We start from the raw sequence: 22488 nt of genomic DNA, 5'->3' as shown, positions 1-22488 counted from the left end.
ATTTTGTAAAATTCAATATCAAAATTGCCCCAAAGAAGGTGCAGAGAAAGCGCAGTGCTGATAAAATAAAATAAAAAATCTTTTACTATTGAAAAAAATAAAAAAAAATATTATGGTGTATGGTACAGCACATGTACTGTACTGAAATGTGGTGTGTTTTTTTAATGTACAGTACAGTACTACTGTGTATTGTTATTTATTATTGTTTATTACAGGAATGTCTATTCTATAATTTAAGATTTAAAGAAAAAAAATACTTTTTTATTTATAACAAAAAAGATCATTTAAGACATTAGAAAGGTTAGGTAAGGGGGTGGTTTGGGAGGTCTGGCACAGATTAATTCTGTTTACATGATTTCTTATGGGAAAAATAGGTTTAACTTACGAACATTTTGACTTAAGAACAGCCCTTCGGAACCAATTAAATTCGTCAGTCAAGGGTCTACTGTACTACAATGATTAGATCAAAAAGATGGTTTCTTCATTTGGTTTTGCATCCAGCAATACATTTGCTGTTAATGACATAAATGTACAAAAGAGGAATGTATGTAATCAATGGAAGAGATTAGGATGGATTGCTAGTAGAGGAAATGAAGCTAATCTTGATGCATTGTAATTCTCAATATACTGTATTTTGTAATACAGAGATGGCAGGCTGCTTAGCTGGTTCATTTGGGTGTCCTTTCACTGGAGGTAGCAACACAGACCTCTACTTTAATTTGCTTAAAGCATAAAGATGTTCTTGATTATTACCCATTACCAGAGTACGAGGTATTTGATTTATTAATAATAACTCTCCATCACTCAATTTCTTCTTTGTAGAATCATGTCCATTATTTCAATGGAGATAAGAAAGGCAGTTTTATTAGTACTTCCAAGCTTACCAGAACAAACCCTGTTATCCCTATTGGAGAGTACAAGCTTGGAGTACTAAAGGTAATATTCTTGATTGTTTAAGTGATAAAATGTTACACATACACATTGACTTTTTGGTATTAAATAATTTGTAGTCAATTAATTCAATATTATTTAAAAGTACCTTATGTTAAATGCTGGTAAAACTGTTGTTTGTATATTTGATAGTATAGTATAGTATTTGTATAGTTTGGTTGAGGTGTGCCTAAGATTTCAAGACCAACAGTCCATAAACTCTAGACATTTAGAAATAACTCCTCCAATTCCAGCACATCAAGTCCAGTCAGCACAAACAGCAGGTCTAGCAGGGTAGACCTACATACAGTGCCTTGCAAAAGTATTCAGCCCCCTTGAACTTTTCAACCTTTTGCCACATTTCAGGCTTCAAACATAACGATATGAAATTGTAATTTTTTGTGAAGAATCAACAACAAGTGGGACACAATCGTGAAGTGGAACGAAATTTATTGGATATTTTAAACTTTTTTTAGAAATAAAAAACTGAAAAGTGGGGCGTGCAATATTATTCAGCCCCCTTGCGTTAATACTTTGTAGCGCCACCTTTTGCTGCGATTACAGCTGCAAGTCGCTTGGGGTATGTCTCTATCAGTTTTGCACATCGAGAGACAGAAATTTTTGCCCATTCTTCCTTGCAAAACAGCTCGAGCTCAGTGAGGTTGGATGGAGAGCGTTTGTGAACAGCAGTTTTCAGCTCTTTCCACAGATTCTCGATGGGATTCAGGTCTGGACTTTGACTTGGCCATTCTAACACCTGGATACGTTTATTTGTGAACCATTCCATTGTAGATTTTGCTTTATGTTTTGGATCATTGTCTTGTTGGAAGATAAATCTCCGTCCCAGTCTCAGGTCTTTTGCAGACTGCAACAGGTTTTCTTCCAGAATGGTCCTGTATTTGGCTCCATCCATCTTCCCATCAATTTTAACCATCTTCCCTGTCCCTGCTGAAGAAAAGCAGGCCCAAACCATGATGCTGCCACCACCATGTTTGACAGTGGGGATGGTGTGTTCAGGGTGATGAGCTGTGTTGCTTTTACGCCAAACATAACGTTTTGCATTGTGGCCAAAAAGTTCGATTTTGGTTTAATCTGACCAGAGCACCTTCTTCCACATGTTTGGTGTGTCTCCCAGGTGACTTTTTATAGATATCTTTGAGAAATGGCTTTCTTCTTGCCACTCTTCCATAAAGGCCAGATTTGTGCAGTGTACGACTGATTGTGTCCTATGGACAGCTGTTGTGTCCCACCTCAGCTGTAGATCTCTGCAGTTCATTCAGAGTGATCATGGGCCTCTTGGCTGCATCTCTGATCAGTCTTCTCCTTGTTTGAGCTGAAAGTTTAGAGGGACGGCCGGGTCTTGGTAGATTTGCAGTGGTCTGATACTCCTTCCATTTCAATATGATCGCTTGCACAGTGCTCCTTGAGATGTTTAAAGCTTGGGAAATCTTTTTGTATCCAAATCCGGCTTTAAACTTCTCCACAACAGTATCTCGGACCTGCCTGGTGTGTTCCTTGGTCTTCATGATGCTCTCTGCGCTTTAAACAGAACTCTGAGACTGTCACAGAGCAGGTGCATTTATACGGAGACTTGATTACACACAGGTGGATTCTATTTATCACCATCAGTCATTTAGGTCAACATTGGATCATTCAGAGATCCTCACTGAACTTCTGGAGTGAGTTTGCTGCACTGAAAGTAAAGGGGCTGAATAATATTGCACGCCCCACTTTTTAGTTTTTTATTTCTAAAAAAAGTTTTAAATATCCAATAAATTTCGTTCTACTTCACGATTGTGTCCCACTTGTTGTTGATTCTTCACAAAAAATTACAATTTCATATCGTTATGTTTGAAGCCTGAAATGTGGCAAAAGGTTGAAAAGTTCAAGGGGGCTGAATACTTTTGCAAGGCACTGTACATAGCCTGACAGCTTCAAGGCTCCATGAGGCAAGATGCTTTATGGAATAAAACCTACTATACGCAGAGAGCAGCGCCCTTCTCCTATAGATCGTTGAGAGATTATTCAAATCATTGTAGATTAAATGTGACTCTTAATCCAACAAGATCGATCTGCCTCGCAGTTGCCAGGATGGGAGTAAAGCAATATTTAAAAAGCTTTGCAGACATTCTGAATGACGTACGTAAACCAGCAGAAGACTAAGGACTGCATGATAGCAACATGCAAAAAGGTTTTCAAAAAACAATTCCAGAGATCCAGCAGATCATTAGGGTTGCATTAGACAGCAACCCAGTTGTCCTCAAAAGGAACCTAAATCCATTCTACAAGAGAACCAACAAAAAACGAAATAGATTTATGTCTGCAAGAGCCCAGCAAGGAGCAGAAAAAGGGCACTTCTCATGGAAACAACTAATACCTGCAGTGCAAAGCCATCAATACAAAACCAGCATTTTTATTCCATTAATACTGGAGCTGAGAAGTAGCGTGCCGTACCTCAAAAAAGAAACCTTACAATATTTTCAAACTACTGACAGATGTCTCAATCCTTGAAAAATCTAAAGTAGCAATAAAGGAAAGAGAGGATTATGGAGTTTTTTTTCAGGCAAAAGCTGATAAGTCAAGTCTTGTCAAGTTTTAATGACATCATACCTACTGTACTAGGACCATGTGTTGTATATCTCTGCTACAGGCATACTTTAAGGAGGAATCCTGATTTTAGAAGTTGATGTAGGTATTAATTTGATTTGCATTGACTTAGTAAAAAATAATTTAACCTCTGTTTCTGAGACCGGTTGTATTTATTTAAGAATGAATCTCAAATCTGCTGTGCTTTAGTCCACAGCCACACCAGCAGACATTGAGAGATTACTGCCTTTGCCAGACTCTCCAAGATTAAGGGTTCAAGATAGTAAACTAATCAGAAACTTAAAGAAAAACTTTTTTTTAAGTTGGTTAATAATGTCTTACACTAAAGCCAGAATTTGCAAAAATGCTGTATAGTGTTATACAATTTGGGCAAACATTAGCATCAAATGAACTGCTTTTTAACTTTCTCTTCATCCCTGTCTCAGACACAGCAGCTCATTTAGTGCATGTTATGCCTATTTCACACTACACGATTTTTACCCAGATTTTCGCTCGCCGACTGGTCACCGCTAGATTTGCCGGCTCAGAGGCAACTCGACATTCGCTTGTCGATCAATACTTGGCTCTCGAACGCTATGTTTGAACTGCTCAATGACTCGATCCGAGCGACTCGCCAAGCGCTCGCCCACTGAAGAGAGTAAAGAGAGCATGTTAAATATCTGGATATCAGTCGGGCGACTGGCAGGGGAGGAGTTGTAAAATGTGGGACAGGGGCATAATATAGTTTCTATCAGAATACATCGGAACGCACACGTTTTACAGTATTTCTGACCTTATCGGTCTCTACAAAACATAATACCATGTTGCATTGCAAAAAATATTTATTAACCTCCAACCTCACTACAGAACAATCCATGCTGTTCGCATAGCCAAATCAACTCAGATTCATTTATTTTTCCTCTTTGCTTTTACGCTAAACATCAGCAAAAAACATCACAAACTTTGATCGCTCGTTCATTGTTGACATGCATTTTTGGACGTGGTATCATTAAACCCCTCGTCACTTCTCGCATTTGTTTTCATGACAAAACGTAGTTAGGGAGACCAGACAGACTTATCTGCGATTCCTCCTGATGGTAGATTGTGTAGTGTGAAACCCCCTATCGCCGATCAGTCGTGGAGTGTGAAATACACAGCGACTGAAAAGACTCCCGAGTGCAAGAGATTCAGTTGTGTAGTGTGAACTTGGCATTATTCAATTTCCAATGGAGCACTATGCTGAATATGTTTAGAAGTCTATTTCCAAAGTACTGCCAGTAAATTTAGCATCACTTAAACTTTATCATGGATTCAGCATGACTTCTGTATTTGTAAGCATCAGAAAACACAGTTGACTAACATGCACTGAATAAGCTGCTGTCTGGGAATGGAAGAAAAGAAAGGTAAAACATTTGACTAAAGAAACAGTCATTTTCTAGATTTCTTAACAATTATTTAAGTAAACATGCACATGTCGTTGTACTTCAGTCAGTGAATCAGTCAGTGGCAAAATGTGGTTTGTTTTAATGTTTTTCCATATGGTTACAGTGTATAGCAATTTAGTGGATTCTGAATTTAGTGTTTCAATTCAATACTGGATTAAACATTTGTCACTAGAAAAATATGAATCCAAAACAGGGCTCAATAACAATAATTTTGAGCTGTACTGAAAAGTCTGTAGCTCGTTTCTCCTTTGCACATATGCTGTGACAACATTTTTACCAAATAAATTACTGTAAAATCTACAGTATTTTTAACAGTATACGCTGTGTGTTATGATAGGGTGCCAAGAGAGAAGATGTAGAGGACATCAGGAGTGGTGGACAGTATGACAGTGGTGAGATGTGCAATAGGAATGACAGGTTTAAAGTGGAGGTGGAGTTGCATTAAGGGTCAGCTCCGAGTCCTTTCTTGTTTGCAATTGTCATGGACGAGCTGACAGACAAAGTTTGGCTTAGAGGCAGTGGCACTGATGAAAAGACAGAAAAGGGAGCTGGAGGTGACAGAGATAAAGATGTTGTGATTCTGTTTGGGAGACAAGATTAGGGAGGCGAGATTGAGATGGTTTGGGAATGTGCAAAGGAGGGATGAGAATTAGATCATGAGAAGAGTGATGAAAATGAAGCCACCAGACAGCAGGGGAAGAAGGCCAAAGAGGAGGTTCATGGATGTGGTGATGGAAAACACGCAGGTGGTTAGGCAATATGATCTGCTGTGGCAATCTCTAACGGGAGCAGCCAGAACAAGAAGAAAAACTACGTACAGTACATAAGAGGCGCTTGGGTGCCGCAGCGGTCTATTAGGACACTGTCCTGAAAGTCATCTAATGAAAGCCTAATAGAAGTTAAAATCTGATTAAATAGGTAAATCCGTAATGATGCAAAGCAAACACTTTCATTCTTACCATTGTACAAGCCTGATCAGCAGCTACATAAAATGCTATTGCTGTTATTAAATGTAATCTTTAAGTGAGAGGAGCTATGCATTTAGTATATTAAAGGATTTCTGTCAGCATGCAGCCAAGTGTTCACAGGAAAGCTGTTTACCTTACAATGCTATGGGCATAAAAAGGAGTCTAAAAGCCACTCAGGTGGCACAGCTGTAAAGTACGCTAGCGTCCCAGAGTTGGGCCAACTGGGCTGGGCGGCAGCATGAACAACAATTGGCTGTTGTTCAGGGTTAGAGGGTAAGAAAGTCGGATCATAGGTCCTCATAACTGGTGCAACTGCGGCCCCTGCTGGCTGACTGATGGCGCCTGCACAGGGCTGAGGAATAATGCTGATGGGTGTGTAGCCCTCCATACACAGTGCCCGTCCAGTGTATAAACTTCACTCATGCAGGTAAAAAATGCAGTCTGTACTGACTGTATGTGCCAGAGGGGGCGTATGTCAGTTGAGAGGCGCCCTCAGTCAGCGGTGAAGGGTCGAATCAGTATAGAGGACACAATCAGGGTAATTGGACATGACTAGATTAGGCGGGAAAAATTGGGGGGGAAAAAAGGAGTCTAAGACATAGCAAAAACACATAATTTACCCCCTGGGAATATTCAACTCACAGTTGTAGGTGTCGAAAGACCAAAAAGTGGGTAATGATAATGTGTTAAAAGGAAAAACAGGCCAGCTTGGAAGTCATATAAATGTGACTATTTAGTCTGCACCAATTACAAAGCAAATAGAACAACGGTCTTCTTGCATAGGTAACAACAACAAGTTTAAAAGAAAACCCAAACTTGTCTGCCATACAATAAAAGGTGCTGGAACATTTTAATTAAGCTTTACATGTTTTAGAGATAACATGCAAGAAAGAAGCCCTTGTTCCAAGTCAGCACTGTAGGGATTATTGTATTGTATTGCTGACAGCAGTCTTCAAAGCTACACTATATTGCCAAAAGTTGCTCACCCATCCAAATAACTGAATTCACGATCTAGTTAGTTCCTCACAAACTGTATCATTACTATTTGAAACCCTTTAGTAATTAGTATGTGGTTAAAGACACAGCCATTCAGCTAGACAGCTAAAGCAGTGCTGCTCTTGTGTTCCAAATGCCAGAAGGTTTGTATATTATACCCAGATATTCTATGCTAAATTATTGCATAAGCCTTCTATGCAGTACTCCTACTTTTAGTTCTTGTAGTGTAATACGTAATCCCCTCATATGAAACAAAATTTTTTTTAGCCCAATGTACTAGTACTGTACTGTCTAAGTATGCAGAATAACCTCAGAATTTCAGATAACTATTAATATGGCTTGGAAATTCCCCAGTCCAAAAGTAAATACAGTAAAAACTAATACTATTCAGAAAAGCTTTGGCAGATACACATCAGATCTAGGCAGTTACACAAGCAATTACATACCAACAAGACCGGGTACCAACAGATGAGCAGTGCAAAGCAGAAATTCCAACAATTATAAGTTAGAATCCAAAGAAAGTAATTAAAATGCTGTTAAAATACTAAAAATACCAAAAACTCAAACTATGTGGCTCTAACAGATTATATAAATCAACAGCATGGGTATTAGTCCAGAAGAGTGAAACCATATGAACAGCAAAATAGTCTCTGAGAAAACATGACACCATCTATCTCCTTTTGATTAGTAAGAAAAAGTGTGCTAGATGATTTAAGGTGCATTTTGATATTGTCCTGCCTAAGGTAGACATTCAACCTAAGATAACTGTCTAATCTAAAGTAAAAAGTAAGGTAAAAAGATAGGATCTATTTAGGACAAGATCTATCTATAAGTCACAAAATTCCAACATGTTTTTGGGTGGCCCAGACGGTGCTAGAGGACTTGCAGTTAGTGCCAAATAGTATGGACTAACAGAAGAGCTAATATCAGTCAAATTGTACAACCCCAAATCAGAAAAAGTTGGGACAGCATGGAAAATGCAAATAATAAAAAACACAGACTTTCTTACATTTACTCTGACTTTGATTTGATTGCAGACAGGATGAACCTGAGATATTCATGTTTTGTTTGCTCAACTTTATTTCATTTATTAATTGTTTGTTTGTTTATTAGGATTTTAACGTCATGTTTTTACACTTTGGTTACATTCATGACAGGAACGGTAGTTATTCATTACACAATGTTTATCAGTTCACAAGTTTTATATCAAGCACAGTCTTGGACAATTTAGTATCTTCAATTCACCTCAACTTGCATGTCTTTGGACTGTGGGAGGAAACCGGAGCACCCGGAGTAAACCCACGCAGACATGGGGAGAACATGCAAACTCCACAAAGAAAGGACCCGGACCACCCACCTGGGGTTCGAACCCAGGACCTTCTTGCTGTGAGGCGACAGTGCTACCCACTAAGCCACCGTGCCGCCCCATTTATTAATAAACATCCATTCCTGCATTTCAGTCCTGCAACACATTCCAAAAAAAGTTGGAACAGTAAAGCATTTACCACTTTGTAATGTTTCCAATCCTTTTCACCACACTTAAAAGACGTTTTGGCACCAAGGATACCAGCCTTTCCTTGATGCTGCTTTTGTACCAAAATATGATTACAATCACCTGTTGACATCATCTGTTTGGAATCACATCATTATTTAATTTTTTTACCTCATTACTAGCCCTAAATTGCCCCTGTTCCAACTTTTTTTGGAATGTGTTGCAGGCCTGAAATGCAGGAATGGAGGTATATTAACAAATGAAATGAAATTGCGCAGATAAAACATGAAATATCTTGGGTTCAAACTGTCTGCAATCAAATAAAAGTCAAAGTAAGTGTAAGGAACACTGCATTTTTATTTTATTTGCATTTTTCATACTGTCCCAACTTTTTGATTTGGAGTTGTAGATCCTTTTAGTACTGGTGATGGGGTAAATGCATGCTAACACCTATGCCCACTGACGAATCACCTACAACTGGCTGTTGATATCAGAGCAATGGAAGAAAGTTGACTGGTCAGACTAATCCTGTTTTGTCCAAGACTGTAAGAATTGCTTGGCCAAAGCTCATACATAAGTCCCTTTGAATATCTATGGAAAGAGACCTGACGATAAAACAAGGAAGTTCGCCATCCAAACTGATGGGACTTGAGGAAGAATGGGATAAACTGTCCAAATCCAGATGTGCAAAACTTATCACTGACAAAAGAACTTATACAAATAACTAATAAAAAAGGATCTGAGTAAATTTCAGTATAAGGCATTTCATTTTTATATAATTTTTCAAAAAAACTTTAGATTTTTATTTGTAAATAATAAAAAAAAAAACTCAAACATAAAACATCTTACTGAAGTATCGGACTGTCTGTAATGAAATAAAAGTCAAAGTAAATGTAAGAAATGTAATGTAAGAAACGGCATGTTAATAGTGTTAGATTGGATTTATTATGGTACCCTAAAAGTATTCCACTAATGCCAAATTCACGCTACACGGCTTTCCAAGTCGTCAGGTCACTGTACAGTTCACACTACACAACTGGATCTCTTGTAATTGGGAGTCTTTCATGTTGGTGTGGCTTTCACTTTGTCATTATGGGTGATTTAGGGTAGAATGATGGGTTACAGTGACAATTATGTTGAATCGTTCAATTACCTCCATTCAAAATCAAATCCAGAACACAATGAATTGTGCAAAATTGAATTGTGCTGGTTCAAGAAGTATTCAGACGCTTGTGCAATTTTAGTTGAAGACTATTGCCATTTTAACAAACTTCACATTAAGTTGCCGCAGACAGTGTGCACTTTTCATGTTGGACTATGACATACACCGATCAGCCATAACATTAAAACCACCTCCTTGTTTCTACACTCACTGTCCATGTTATCAGCTCCACATGCTTTGTTAGCCTCCTTTCATGCTGTTCTTTAATGGTCAGGACTCTCTCAGGACCACCACAGAGTAGGTATTATTTAGGTGGTGGATGATTCTCAGCACTGCAGTGACACTGACATGGTGGTGGTGTGTTAGTGTGGGTTGTGCTGGCATTAGTGGATCAGACACAGCAGCGCTGCTGGAGTTTTTAAATACCGTGTCCACTCACTGTCCACTCTATTAGATACTCCTACCTACTTGGTTCACCTTGTAGATGTAAAGTCAGAGACAATCGCTCATCTATTGCTGCCGTTTGAGTTGGTCATCTTTGAGACCTTCATCAGTGGTCACAGGACGCTGCCCATATTTTTGGTTGGTGGACTATTCTCAGTCCAGCAGTGACAGTGAGGTGTTTAAAAACTCCATCAGCATTGCTGTGTCTGATCCACTCATACCAGCACAACACACACTAACACACCACCACCATGTCAGTGTCACTGCAGTGCTGAGAATGAGCCACAACCCAAATCATACCTACTCTGTAGTGGTCCTGGGAGAGTCCTGACCATTGAAGAACAGCATGAAAGGGGGTAACAAAGCATGCAGAGAAAGGGATGGACTACAGTCAGTAATTGTAGTGCTTCTATAAGGTAAGTGGAGCTGATAAAATGGACAGTGAGTGTAGAAACAAGGAGGTGGTTTTAATGTTATGGTTGATCGGTGTACTTCAATTGAGGCAGTCTTGTATCGTCCTTCAGATCTATATTTCTAGGATCAGATCTCTGACTTGTTTCAAATGTTTCATTTACTTTGTTTTGTAAATAATCCACCACTGACTTAATGGGTTATTCTTGTAAAGCAATTGACAACAGTTGCACCTATCTGTTAACGCTCTGCAAACTTGGCAAGGGAACACGTTGCATTAGATTAAAGTTTGTCCTAAAATTGCAATAGATATAAATATTCCATATTTAAGTGTGTTGTATCTTTATTTAACATATGTGTTTTATAGGTCATGTGTAGAAATAAATCGGTATATTTGAAATGTGCATTCTAAGGCAATGAAATGTACTTTTTTAGGGTGCTCAGTCAAAGCACCATGTGTAATGCATGACATGCATAACAGCACTGCATTACATTTATATTATGTTTACCCACCTTGTTTATTTAACTCTTAAATGGATTAGTTGTTGATTGTTTAGTTGTAAGTTGATTAATAATAAAAAGCACAACACTTTCGTAATATTTAATTTGTTGATATTTTGCACTATGAGTATTGCCTGTCATGATCTGTTTCTGGTTGCTGCTAAATATGTTTGTAGTTATATTGGTACTGTACAATGTGATCCAGCATTAACTACTGAGTGAACATGCTCTGTTAATGTTAGACAGATAGTGTGTAAAGTGAGATAGTGTAAAAATATTGCATTTTACTAAATAAACCATAATAAATTTAAATAAATTGCATTCCAGTTCACCACGCTTTTAAGATCTGAGCCCTCTGCTTCCATGTGACTGGCCAACATCATGCAGTTGCCTTGAAAATATGTGGCTTAAGCATTTAAACTTAATGAAGGTCACTAACAGCAAAAGCAGTGCATAAATCCACCTTGAATCAATTAGTGTAACAAATCTATATTGTTACAGATTCTTAAAATGTCACAGCACTCACCTTTCCCAAGGCCCCCCGGGGCTGCTCCAAAGCCATGCTGCCGGTGGTTTGTTTGGACATAGAGTGCTGTGCCTACATTGCTTTGCCCACTTTTCTCTGGTTCCCGACTTGAGCTGCACCCTGTTGCAGTGGAGATAACTATGGCATGCTGCAAGCTTCCATTTATAGGTTTACAAAGGCCACAAATAGCCTGCAGGTTGCAGGAAGCCATGAAACCACCATGCTTGATTACCAGTTGTATATGGGTGAAAGACGAATAGGGTGTTCCAAGTACCAAAAAAATAAAATGGTTAAATTGTATAATTTTTTCATTTAATATTGTGCACAAATGTGTCACCTATGTAAATATGTATTTTTTTTCTCAGCATTTTGCTTATTTGATAGTTTTAGTGTGGTTGACACACAACAAGGGCACAAAAATGTCATTCAGTGCAACGACTAATTTATGACAAAATACACACACAAGGAACAATCTTAGCCATTTCAAATTTATAAGTTTAGTATATCTCTTACAAAAGATTTAAAACCTCAGAAGAAACTGTACTTACTCTGTTTTGAATTTTCTGTGCATTGTTTGTACTCTAATGCGTCTTGGGATTTTGTTTATTTGTATACAAGATGTTTTTGCTACACATTCTATTCTATTTGAAACCTAATCAAACTCTGTTTTCTATGAAGCAGGCCTGGATTCTCTTGCATTCACATGAAAAAAAATATATAATAATTACTTATTACAGTTATTTTAAGCAAATGTTTTTGTTGCACTGTATGATGATTTTATGTTGCACTGAATGACATACTCCAAATTATCCTGTTACATCAGAATATTCATGACTTAATTTGTTTTTAAGTTCTTTATTGATTACAGTAGCAGTAGTAGAATGAAATTATGCCACACCAGTGGCAAGTGTGTGTTATAATATTACTACATCATGAGTTTGCATGTTCTCCCCGTGTCTGCATGGGTTTACTCCGGGAGCTCTGGTTTCCTCCCACAGTCCAAAAACATGCAAGTGAGGTGAATTGGACACACTAAATTGTCCATGACTGTGTTTGATAAAGCTAATGAACCTTGTGTGAAGATAAAGTACCGTTTCCTGTCATGAATGTAACCAAAAGTGTAAAACATGATGTTAAAATCCTAATAAACAAACAAACAAACTACATCATGAAAAAAGTAAGGCAATCAAAAACTTAAACTTTATTCTGAAATAAAACAAGAAACTTGCATAAAAGTGATGTAACATAAGATCATTTGAAGTCCTGTCATAGCATGAAAAAATGGTTGCTGTTAAAGCATTTCAATATATTCATAATGCATTTTAATATTAAAACATAGCTAATGAAGCCCTCATAACAACTTGTAAGGCACCAGAACAGTGTGGAAGTGTGGAATTTGTGTCATAACACGTGAAAAAGTTGCTGCAGTAAATCTAAATTCATTTAGCAGTGAAAACCATTTGAAGTCACATTTTATCTTTTGTTGTTAACCTTGAGGTTCTTGCTGTACATGGCTTTGGTTCTGCGATTATGATTATGACATCAGACTTAAGGTAGTAAATTTCATCAGGTGGATTTGGCCACACAAAGGAATTTCTGTTTAAATTTTGCTTTAAAAAATAATTTTAAAACATTAAAGTCAGTATAACAATGTCATTGTCAATTTAGTGCAACAGCGAAATTCTGTTGCACTGAATGACTGTTGTTGTACTGAATGACAGAAATTTTACTTTAGCACATTTTACAGTTATCCCAGTGGTTAGCCAAAGCTAACATTGACCTTAACTCAAAGACATTTCTACACATTCACATTTAAATGTTAATAACCTTGTTTGTTTACAAGATTAACCGTAATGTTACGTTTTCTGTGTTGTACTGAATGACACTTAGTTTTGTTCTTTAATGTACTGTGTCAGTAAAAAGACATTTTTATCAAATAATGTTAAAATGCATTGACCTTTGTGTGTGCTGAAGGGTCCCCAGGTGTCTTCTTTTGTTGTTATAATTGGTCACATGACTGCAGTAGCTTGATCAAATATTAAAATAAGGCTTTTTATTAACGTTGTACTGAATGACAACTGAAGATTGGGAAAATGGGGACTGAAAGTGTCCTGAATATTATTAATATTAAAAAACACATCTGATTGAATATTATTTAATATGTCACACATGACATTTGTACAATTATGCCAAAGCAGTACATTTTAAGTTTTACTTAAGATTAATTAGTTTTTTCTTAATGTTTTATTACTTAAAGAGGTAGGGGGACCGTTGCACTGAATGACATTTTGGGGGTTTCAAAAATCATACATTTTCTGTAAAAATTACTTTAAGTTTCAGTAAACATGTACAAATGGAGTAGACTGAAGGTATATCCACTTATATTAATATACTTGTATATTATTTATCAAGTGGGGACACTAAAAAGTTACGTCTCATCTTTGACCCATATACTGTAGTCATAGCTTTTGTCCAGTGTTAATTCATTGGTTAGAAGGTGCTATTAATAATAAACGATATCCCCTTGACTAATAACGAGTCCGCTTGATTTTATAGTCAATTTCAGCATTAAGACAATGTCATATAATGACATTTAATGTTTGGTACAATAGCTTACATTTTGTTTTATAGGGATTAAAGTTTACGATATGCTTTCTCTGAAAAACTTTGGAAAGTGGCTAAAACAAACATTGAAAAGCATAGAGCTTTCATTATTTATAAGAACAGTGGGAGGGTTTGGGGCTGTCCATCAAACAAGAGAGACTGAACAGCACTTAAGAAAGTGCAGCCTTTTTCAGACATTCTACTCTGCAAAAAAAACCTTCATAGCTAACAAAACAAAAAGCTATACTGCCTATAATTTCCCACAAACTTAATTGATAATTACCACTGTCTAACAGTATTGATTTGGCAAATGATACTTTTATTTTGAGATGTTACAAGCCCAAATCAGAAAAATTTGGAACAGCATGGAAAATGCGAATAAAATAAAAATGCAATGTTCCTTACATTTACTTTTACTTGATTGCAGACAGTTTGAACCCAAGATATTTTATGTTTTGTCTGCTTAACATAACTTAATTTATTAATAAACCTCCATTCCTGCATTTCAGACCTGCAACACATTCCAAAAAAAGTTGGGAAGGGGGTAATTTAGGGCTAGTAATAAGGTGAAAAAACTAAATAATTCTGTCATTCCAAACAGGTGATGTGAACAGGTGATTGTAATCATGGTTTGGTACAAAAGCAGCATCCACGAAAGACTTTGATGTCTTTGATAAACAAAGATGATCAGAGGATCTCCAGTCTGTCAACAAATGTGTGAGATTATTGAATTATGTTTAAAAACAATGTACTTTGGAAAACAATGTAAGATTGGAAGGGATTTGCATATTTCTCCCTCTACAGTGCATATCATCATTAAACCATTCAAAGAATCGGTTTTTTCAAGAATCAGTGCGTAAAGGCCAAGAGTGCAAGCTTAAGCTGAACACTCGTGCTCTTCGATCCCTCAGACGGCACTGCATCAAGAACCGCCACTCAACAATAGCTGATATAACCACATGGGTGAGGGATTACTTCGTCAAACCTTTGTTAAGCATCACAATACAGAGTTACATGCACAAATGACACTTACATTTTTACAAAAAAGAAGACTTATGTTAACCATAACCAGAAGCAACGTCGACTTCTCTGGGCTCGGAGGCATCTAGGATGGACCATCACACAGTGGAAACGTGTATTGTGGTCAGATGAATCAGCATTCCAGGTCATTTCTTTGGAAAAAATGGACGCTGCGTGCTCCAGAACAAAGACAAAAAGGACCATCCAGACTGTTATCACCAACAAGTCCAAAAGCCAGGGTATGGTGCTGTCAGTACACTTCTGTGATGGCAGCATTATTGCAGAAAAGTACATTGAGATCTTAGAGCAACACTTGCTGCCTTCAAGACATCATCTTTTCCAGGGACGTCCATGCATTTCTGAACAAGACAATGCAAAAACCACATGCTGCACACATTACAAAGGCATGGCTACGGAAGAAGAGGGTACAGGTACTGGACTGGCCTGCCTGCAGTCCTGACCTGTCCCCAATAGAGAATGTTTGAAGAATTTTGAAATGAAAAATGCAACAACGTTGCCGCCGTACTGTTGCACACCTTAAGACGTGTTTGCAGGAAGAATGGGACAAAATAAAACCTAAAACACTAAATCGCTTGGTATCCTCTGTGCCAAAACGTCTTTTAAGTGTGGTGAAAATGACTGGCAACATTACAAAGTGGTAAATGATTTTGGAATGTGTTGCAGAAATAGATGTTTATTAATAAATAAAATGAAGTTGACCAGAAACATGAAAACATGAAATATCTCAGGTTCATCCTGTCTGCAATGTAATAAAAGTTAAAGTAAATGTAAGAAACTCTGTTTTTAATTATTTGCATTTTCCATGCTGTCCCAACTTTTTCTGATTTGGGGTTGTATATTATACCATACTATTTATGATATTGTGTTATTTAGAATGCAGTATCTGACCTGGCATGTACCGTATCCACCTGCTGTGCCTATGCTAGCTGACAGGGGGTGAGGCAAAAGTTTATGGAATGCTTTAATGTGAAGTTTAAAAAAGAAGTGCACTTTCCCTTTTGCTGCACCTGAGGAAAATTCTTGACAGCCGTGCTTGGGACTCAGTTTTGGGTTGACTCATTTGTTTGTTGGTATGCTTGTCTGTCTAACTGATAAGCTGACAACCTGCCTTCACCAGTCAGGCTCGAAAGCTAGAACAACATAACACTAGCAAATGAACCAAAAGGGGAAGAGTGTCAAGTTAAATTTACTTGGATGGCATTTTTTATAACCTACATTGTCTCAAAGCAACAGAATCCAGGACCAAAACCCAGAAACAACTCTGTTGAGCAAAACGAGCAACAGTGGATTTGAGTTCTTCATTATTCAGCAGAAATGTTCACAAGTCACAAAATACGAGTCAGAGTCAAGTCACATGGCTTTAGGCTAGAGTCCAAGTCAAGTCACGAGTCAATATAATAAACACAAATCATATATTGGAAATATAGCGTAGAATATGCAGGTTCAAATAAAAAAACCCAATAGATTAGCAACTGTATTTTGCCATTTTACTTGGTGCCTTTACTTTCCTAGTCATTGTGCAAATGAATGTAATTTCCTTAATAAGAAGGTACTAGCTAAAAGCTTAAACTGATACGTTTTGTTTTCATTGCAAAAAAAAAAGCGCAAGATAAATCACGTCACATCGGCCAAAATCCAAAACACAGCAAAAAAAATCATAACCACTGCTTACCTTAACTTATGTTCTTCCAGATGCTTTTAAATTTATAACCGTGTGTTATAGGAATATAATCCGTTATTTTGTAAATGTGTGCTTATAATTAAAAAGCTCCAAACTTTTCCCGGTTGTGAAGTAAAACAGTAACTCATTAGAAAGCCAATCAAGCATTTCATTGACACATCATCTGTGTGACGCAAACTGAATAAATGCAAATAACAGCATTTCTTACTACAAATTAAAATCTGAAGGTATTGGTTCAGAAAGCGATCTTTTAACCATTAGCGCCAATTCTGTAGGAGCGTTCCATTCACTCCAGTTGTTCCTGTGAAGTGCACTATTGCACCATTTTAAGTGAGATTCCTATCCAAAGGTAATGAAAATGTTCAAATTAAGTTAACTTCAAACTGTACGGAAGCTGGCTGTAACATTTACCCATTGCATTAGAGAACACTTCTCCATTCAATATTCAACTCCATGATATATATCATATATATAAAATTGTCACACGTAACTAATGTTAACACATGCTGATGCTAGGGACTCATTTGTTTACGAGTCATTTTTTTTGGCGAGTCAAGTCAGAGTCATTTGAAACGAGTCGAGTCTGAAGTCACTGTGTGCGACTTACGTGCGACCCATCTCCGTTATTCAGACCTTTATCATTCATTCTGTGGTGAAGTCTAATGTATGCAGATTCCCATCATATCCAGTAGGAGCAGCATTGTTGGCATGGCATCCTCAAACTTGCAGGCTTCAGCCTCAGGAGGAAAAAAAAGATTCACATCAGAACCACATTGGAGTAAAAACAGAAGATGTAAATGTGTATGTATTTATGTAAATAATGACATAATATACAGTAAGAGCTCAGGTCACAGACCCCCAGATTCTGAGCCACACATCCCTGATTTGGAAAGACTAATCAAAAGCCTGGGTAAATAACAATGTTTTCAATCTGAACTTGAAAATTGAGACTGTATCTAAATCACAAAGAGAGGTGGGTAAATTAGTTTTAATTTGTGGGGCCGTGTAAAAGAATGATTGCCCCCTCCCTGCAACCCAGCACCTTGTAAAAGTAAACATGCTGAGATGTAGTGCTCAATAAGTTCACTTAATACGGTGGAGCCGGACCATGTAGTGCTTTATAGGTTAGTAAAAGTACTTTGTAGGTTGCAGAATTTAATTGGCAGCCAGTGTAGAGATGACAGTACAGGACTGATATGATTAAACTTTCTAGTTTTAGTTTATACTTGAGCTGCAGCATTTTAAACCAACTAGAGCTTGTTCATGGATCTGCCAGAGCATTCAGTGAGAAGAGCAATATAATAATGTATTCGAGAAAAAAAAAAAAAAAAAAATGGATCTGTTTTTTTAGTAGCAGTACCCTTACCTTCTTTTGCAGCCATGCCTTTGTGTAACGCTATATGGGCTATGACAAGACGAGAGGGGGTGGACACACACAGAGAAGTTATAACAAAAAGAGTTTAATGATAACAAAAGACTAAACAAGGTGACAAGATACTCAAAATAAGACCTAAGCTAAAGGATAACGTTGATAATAAACTAAATGCTAATCTAAAAACACAGAAGCTGAGCTAAATACTAAACTAAACATGGAAAAAAAACCTAAACAAGAACTACACTAAAAAAGAAACAAGACTAACAAGCCACGAATAAGACAAACAAAGACTAAAATCGGCCAAACAGAGCTAAACAGATTGAACAGAGTAAACAGAGCTAAACAGGTTGAACAGAGTAAACAGAGCTAAACAGGTTGAACAGACTAAACAGAGCTAAACAGGTTGAACAGACTGAACAGAGCTAAACAGAATGAACAGATTAAACAGAGCTAAACAGATTGAACAGACTAAACAGAGCTAAACAGATTGAATAGAGTAAACAGAGCTAAACAGAGCTAAACAGAGTGAACAGACTAAACAGAGCTAAACAGGTTGAACAGACTAAACAGAGCTAAACAGAGCTAAACAGAGCTAAACAGACTAAACAGAGCTAAACAGATTAAACAGACTAAACAGAGCTAAACAGGTTGAACAGAGTAAACAAACTAAAAAGAGCTAAACAGGTTGAACAGACTAAATAGAGCTAAACAGGTTGAACAGACTAAACCGAGCTAAACAGATTGAACAGACTAAACCGAGCTAAACAGATTGAACAGATTAAACAGAGCTAAAAAGATTGAACAGAGTAAACAGAGTAAACAAAGCTAAACAGATTGAACAGACTAAACAGAGTAAACAGAGCTAAACAGATTGAACAGACTAAAAAGAGCTAAACACGTTAAACACACTAAACAGAGCTAAACAGGTTGAACAGACTAAACAGAGCTAAAAAGATTGAACAGACTAAACAGAGCTAAACACGTTGAACAGACTAAATAGAGCTAAACAGAATGAAGAGTAAACAGAGCTAAACAGGTTGAACAGACTAAACGGAGCTAAACAGATTGAACAGAGTAAACAAAGCTAAACAGATTGAACAGACTAAACAGAGCTAAACAGATTGAACAGACTAAAAAGAGATAAACAGGTTGAACAGAGTAAACAGATTAAACAGACTAAAAAGAGCTAAACACGTTAAACACACTAAACAGAGCTAAACACGTTGAACAGACTAAATAGAGCTAAACAAATTGGACTAAACAGAGCTAAACAGAGTAAACAGATAGAACAGAGTAAACAGGTTGAACAGAGTAAACAGAGCTAAACAGATTGAACAGAGCAAACAGAGCTAAACAGGTTGAACAGAGTAAACAGAGCTAAACCGATTGAACAGACTAAACAGAGCTAAAGAGGTTGAACAGACTAAACAGAGTAAACAGAACTAAACAGATTGAACAGACTAAAAACAGCTAAACACATTGAACAGACTAAACAGAGCTAAACAAATTGGACTAAACAGAGCTAAACAGGTTGAACAGAGTAAACAGAGCTAAACAGATAGAACAGAGTAAACAGATTGAACAGAGTAAACAGAGCTAAAAAGAATAAAGAGTAAACAGAGCTAAACAGGTTGAACAGACTAAACGGAGCTAAACAAATTGAACAGACTAAACAGAGCTAAACACGTTGAACAGACTAAATAGAGCTAAACAGAATGAAGAGTAAACAGAGCTAAACAAGTTGAACAGAGTAAACAGAGCTAAACAGATGGAACAGACTAAACAGAGCTAAACAGATTGAACAGACTAAAAAGAGATAAACAGGTTGAACAGACTAAACAGAGTAAACAGAGCTAAACAGATTGAACAGACTAAAAAGAGCTAAACACGTTGAACAGACTAAACAGAGCTAAACAGATGGAACAGACTAAACAGAGCTAAACAGATTGAACAGACTAAACAGAGCTAAACAGATTGAACAGACTAAACAGAGCTAAACAGAGCTAAACAGGTTGAACAGAACTAAACAGATTGAACAGACTAAAAACAGCTAAACACATTGAACAGACTAAACAGAGCTAAACAAATTGGACTAAACAGAGCTAAACAGGTTGAACAGAGTAAACAGAGCTAAACAGATAGAACAGAGTAAACAGATTGAACAGAGTAAACAGAGCTAAAAAGAATAAAGAGTAAACAGAGCTAAACAGGTTGAACAGACTAAACGGAGCTAAACAAATTGAACAGACTAAACAGAGCTAAACACGTTGAACAGACTAAATAGAGCTAAACAGAATGAAGAGTAAACAGAGCTAAACAAGTTGAACAGAGTAAACAGAGCTAAACAGATGGAACAGACTAAACAGAGCTAAACAGATTGAACAGACTAAAAAGAGATAAACAGGTTGAACAGACTAAACAGAGTAAACAGAGCTAAACAGATTGAACAGACTAAAAAGAGCTAAACACGTTGAACAGACTAAACAGAGCTAAACAGATGGAACAGACTAAACAGAGCTAAACAGATTGAACAGACTAAACAGAGCTAAACAGATTGAACAGACTAAACAGAGCTAAACAGAGCTAAACAGGTTGAACAGAGTAAACGGAGCTAAACTGGTTGAACAGACTAAACAGAGCTAAACAGATTGAACAGACTAAACAGAGCTAAACAGATTGAACAGAGTAAACAGAGCTAAACAGACTAAACAGAGTAAACAGAGCTAAACAGATTGAAAAGACTAAAGAGAGCTAAACACGTTGAACAGACTAAACAGAGCTAAACAGATTGAACAGAGTAAACAGAGCTAAACAGATTAAACAGACTAAACAGAGCTAAAAAGATTGAACAGACTAAACAGAGCTAAACAGAGCTAAACAGGTTGAACAGAGTAAACGGAGCTAAACTGGTTGAACAGACTAAACAGAGCTAAACAGATTGAAAAGACTAAAGAGAGCTAAACACGTTGAACAGACTAAACAGAGCTAAACAGATTGAACAGAGTAAACAGAGCTAAACAGATTAAACAGACTAAACAGAGCTAAACAGATTGAACAGACTAAACAGAGCTAAACAGAGCTAAACAGGTTGAACAGAGTAAACGGAGCTAAACTGGTTGAACAGACTAAACAGAGCTAAACAGATTGAAAAGACTAAAGAGAGCTAAACACGTTGAACAGACTAAACAGAGCTAAACAGACTAAACAGAGTAAACAGAGCTAAACAGATTGAAAAGACTAAAGAGAGCTAAACACGTTGAACAGACTAAACAGAGCTAAACAGATTGAACAGAGTAAACAGAGCTAAACAGATTAAACAGACTAAACAGAGCTAAAAAGATTGAACAGACTAAACAGATTGAACAGACTAAACAGAGCTAAACAGGTTGAACAGAGTAAACATTGCTAAACAGGTTGAACAGAGTAAACAGAGCTAAACAGGTTGAACAGAGTAAACGGAGCTAAACTGGTTGAACAGACTAAACAGAGCTAAACAGATTGAACAGACTAAACAGAGCTAAACAGATTGAACAGACTAAACAGAGCTAAACACGTTGAACAGACTAAACAGACCTAAACAGACCTAAACAGGTTGAACAGACTAAACAGAGGTAAACAGATTGAACAGACTAAACAGACTAAACAGATTAAACAGACTAAACAGAGCTAAACAGGTTGAACAGAGTAAACAGAGCTAAACAGGTTGAACAGACTAAATAGAGCTAAACAGATTGAACAGACTAAACAGAGCTAAAGAGGTTGAACAGACTAAACAGAGCTAAACAGATTAAACAGACTAAACAGACTAAACAGATTAAACAGACTAAAAAGAGCTAAACACGTTGAACAGACTAAACAGAGCTAAACAGATTGAACAGAGTAAACAGAGCTAAACAGGTTGAACAGACTAAACAGACCTAAACAGGTTGAACAGACTAAACAGATCTAAACAGATTGAACAGACTAAACAGACTAAACAGAGCTAAACAGATTGAACAGACTAAACAGAGTAAACAGAGCTAAACAGACTGAACAGACTAAAAAGAGCTAAACACGTTGAACACACTAAACAGATTGAACAGAGTAAACAGAGCTAAACAGGTTGAACATACTAAACAGACTAAACAGGCCGAACAGACTAAACAGAGCAAAACAGATTGAACAGAGTAAACTGAGCTAAACGGGTTGAACAGAGTAAACAGAGCTAAACAGATTGAACAGAGTAAACCGAGCTAAACAGATTGAATAGAGTAAACAGAGCTAAACAGATTGAACAGAGTAAACAGAGCTAAACAGGTTGAACATACTAAACAGGTTGAACATACT

At 37.1% G+C, this 22488-nt stretch overlaps 1 protein-coding gene across 1 annotated transcript in view; it reads right to left on the bottom strand.

The window, feature by feature from the left end:
* The window catches only part of mlip (muscular LMNA-interacting protein), a 118024-nt gene extending 106515 nt beyond the window's left edge, over window positions 1-11509 (bottom strand). The window contains exon 1 of the mRNA XM_062996347.1: window positions 11462-11509. Within this exon, the coding sequence (XP_062852417.1) occupies window positions 11462-11497 (36 nt within the window). The 5' untranslated portion in view covers window positions 11498-11509. The remainder of the gene's footprint in view (window positions 1-11461) is intronic.
* Window positions 11510-22488: the final 10979 nt, after the last annotated feature.

This window comes from Trichomycterus rosablanca, chromosome 5 (assembly GCF_030014385.1).
Source record: "Trichomycterus rosablanca isolate fTriRos1 chromosome 5, fTriRos1.hap1, whole genome shotgun sequence".
NCBI classification, from domain to species: Eukaryota; Metazoa; Chordata; class Actinopteri; order Siluriformes; family Trichomycteridae; genus Trichomycterus; species Trichomycterus rosablanca.
Note: the sequence above shows the minus strand (reverse complement) of the source record. Positions and strands in the feature narration are given on the sequence as shown.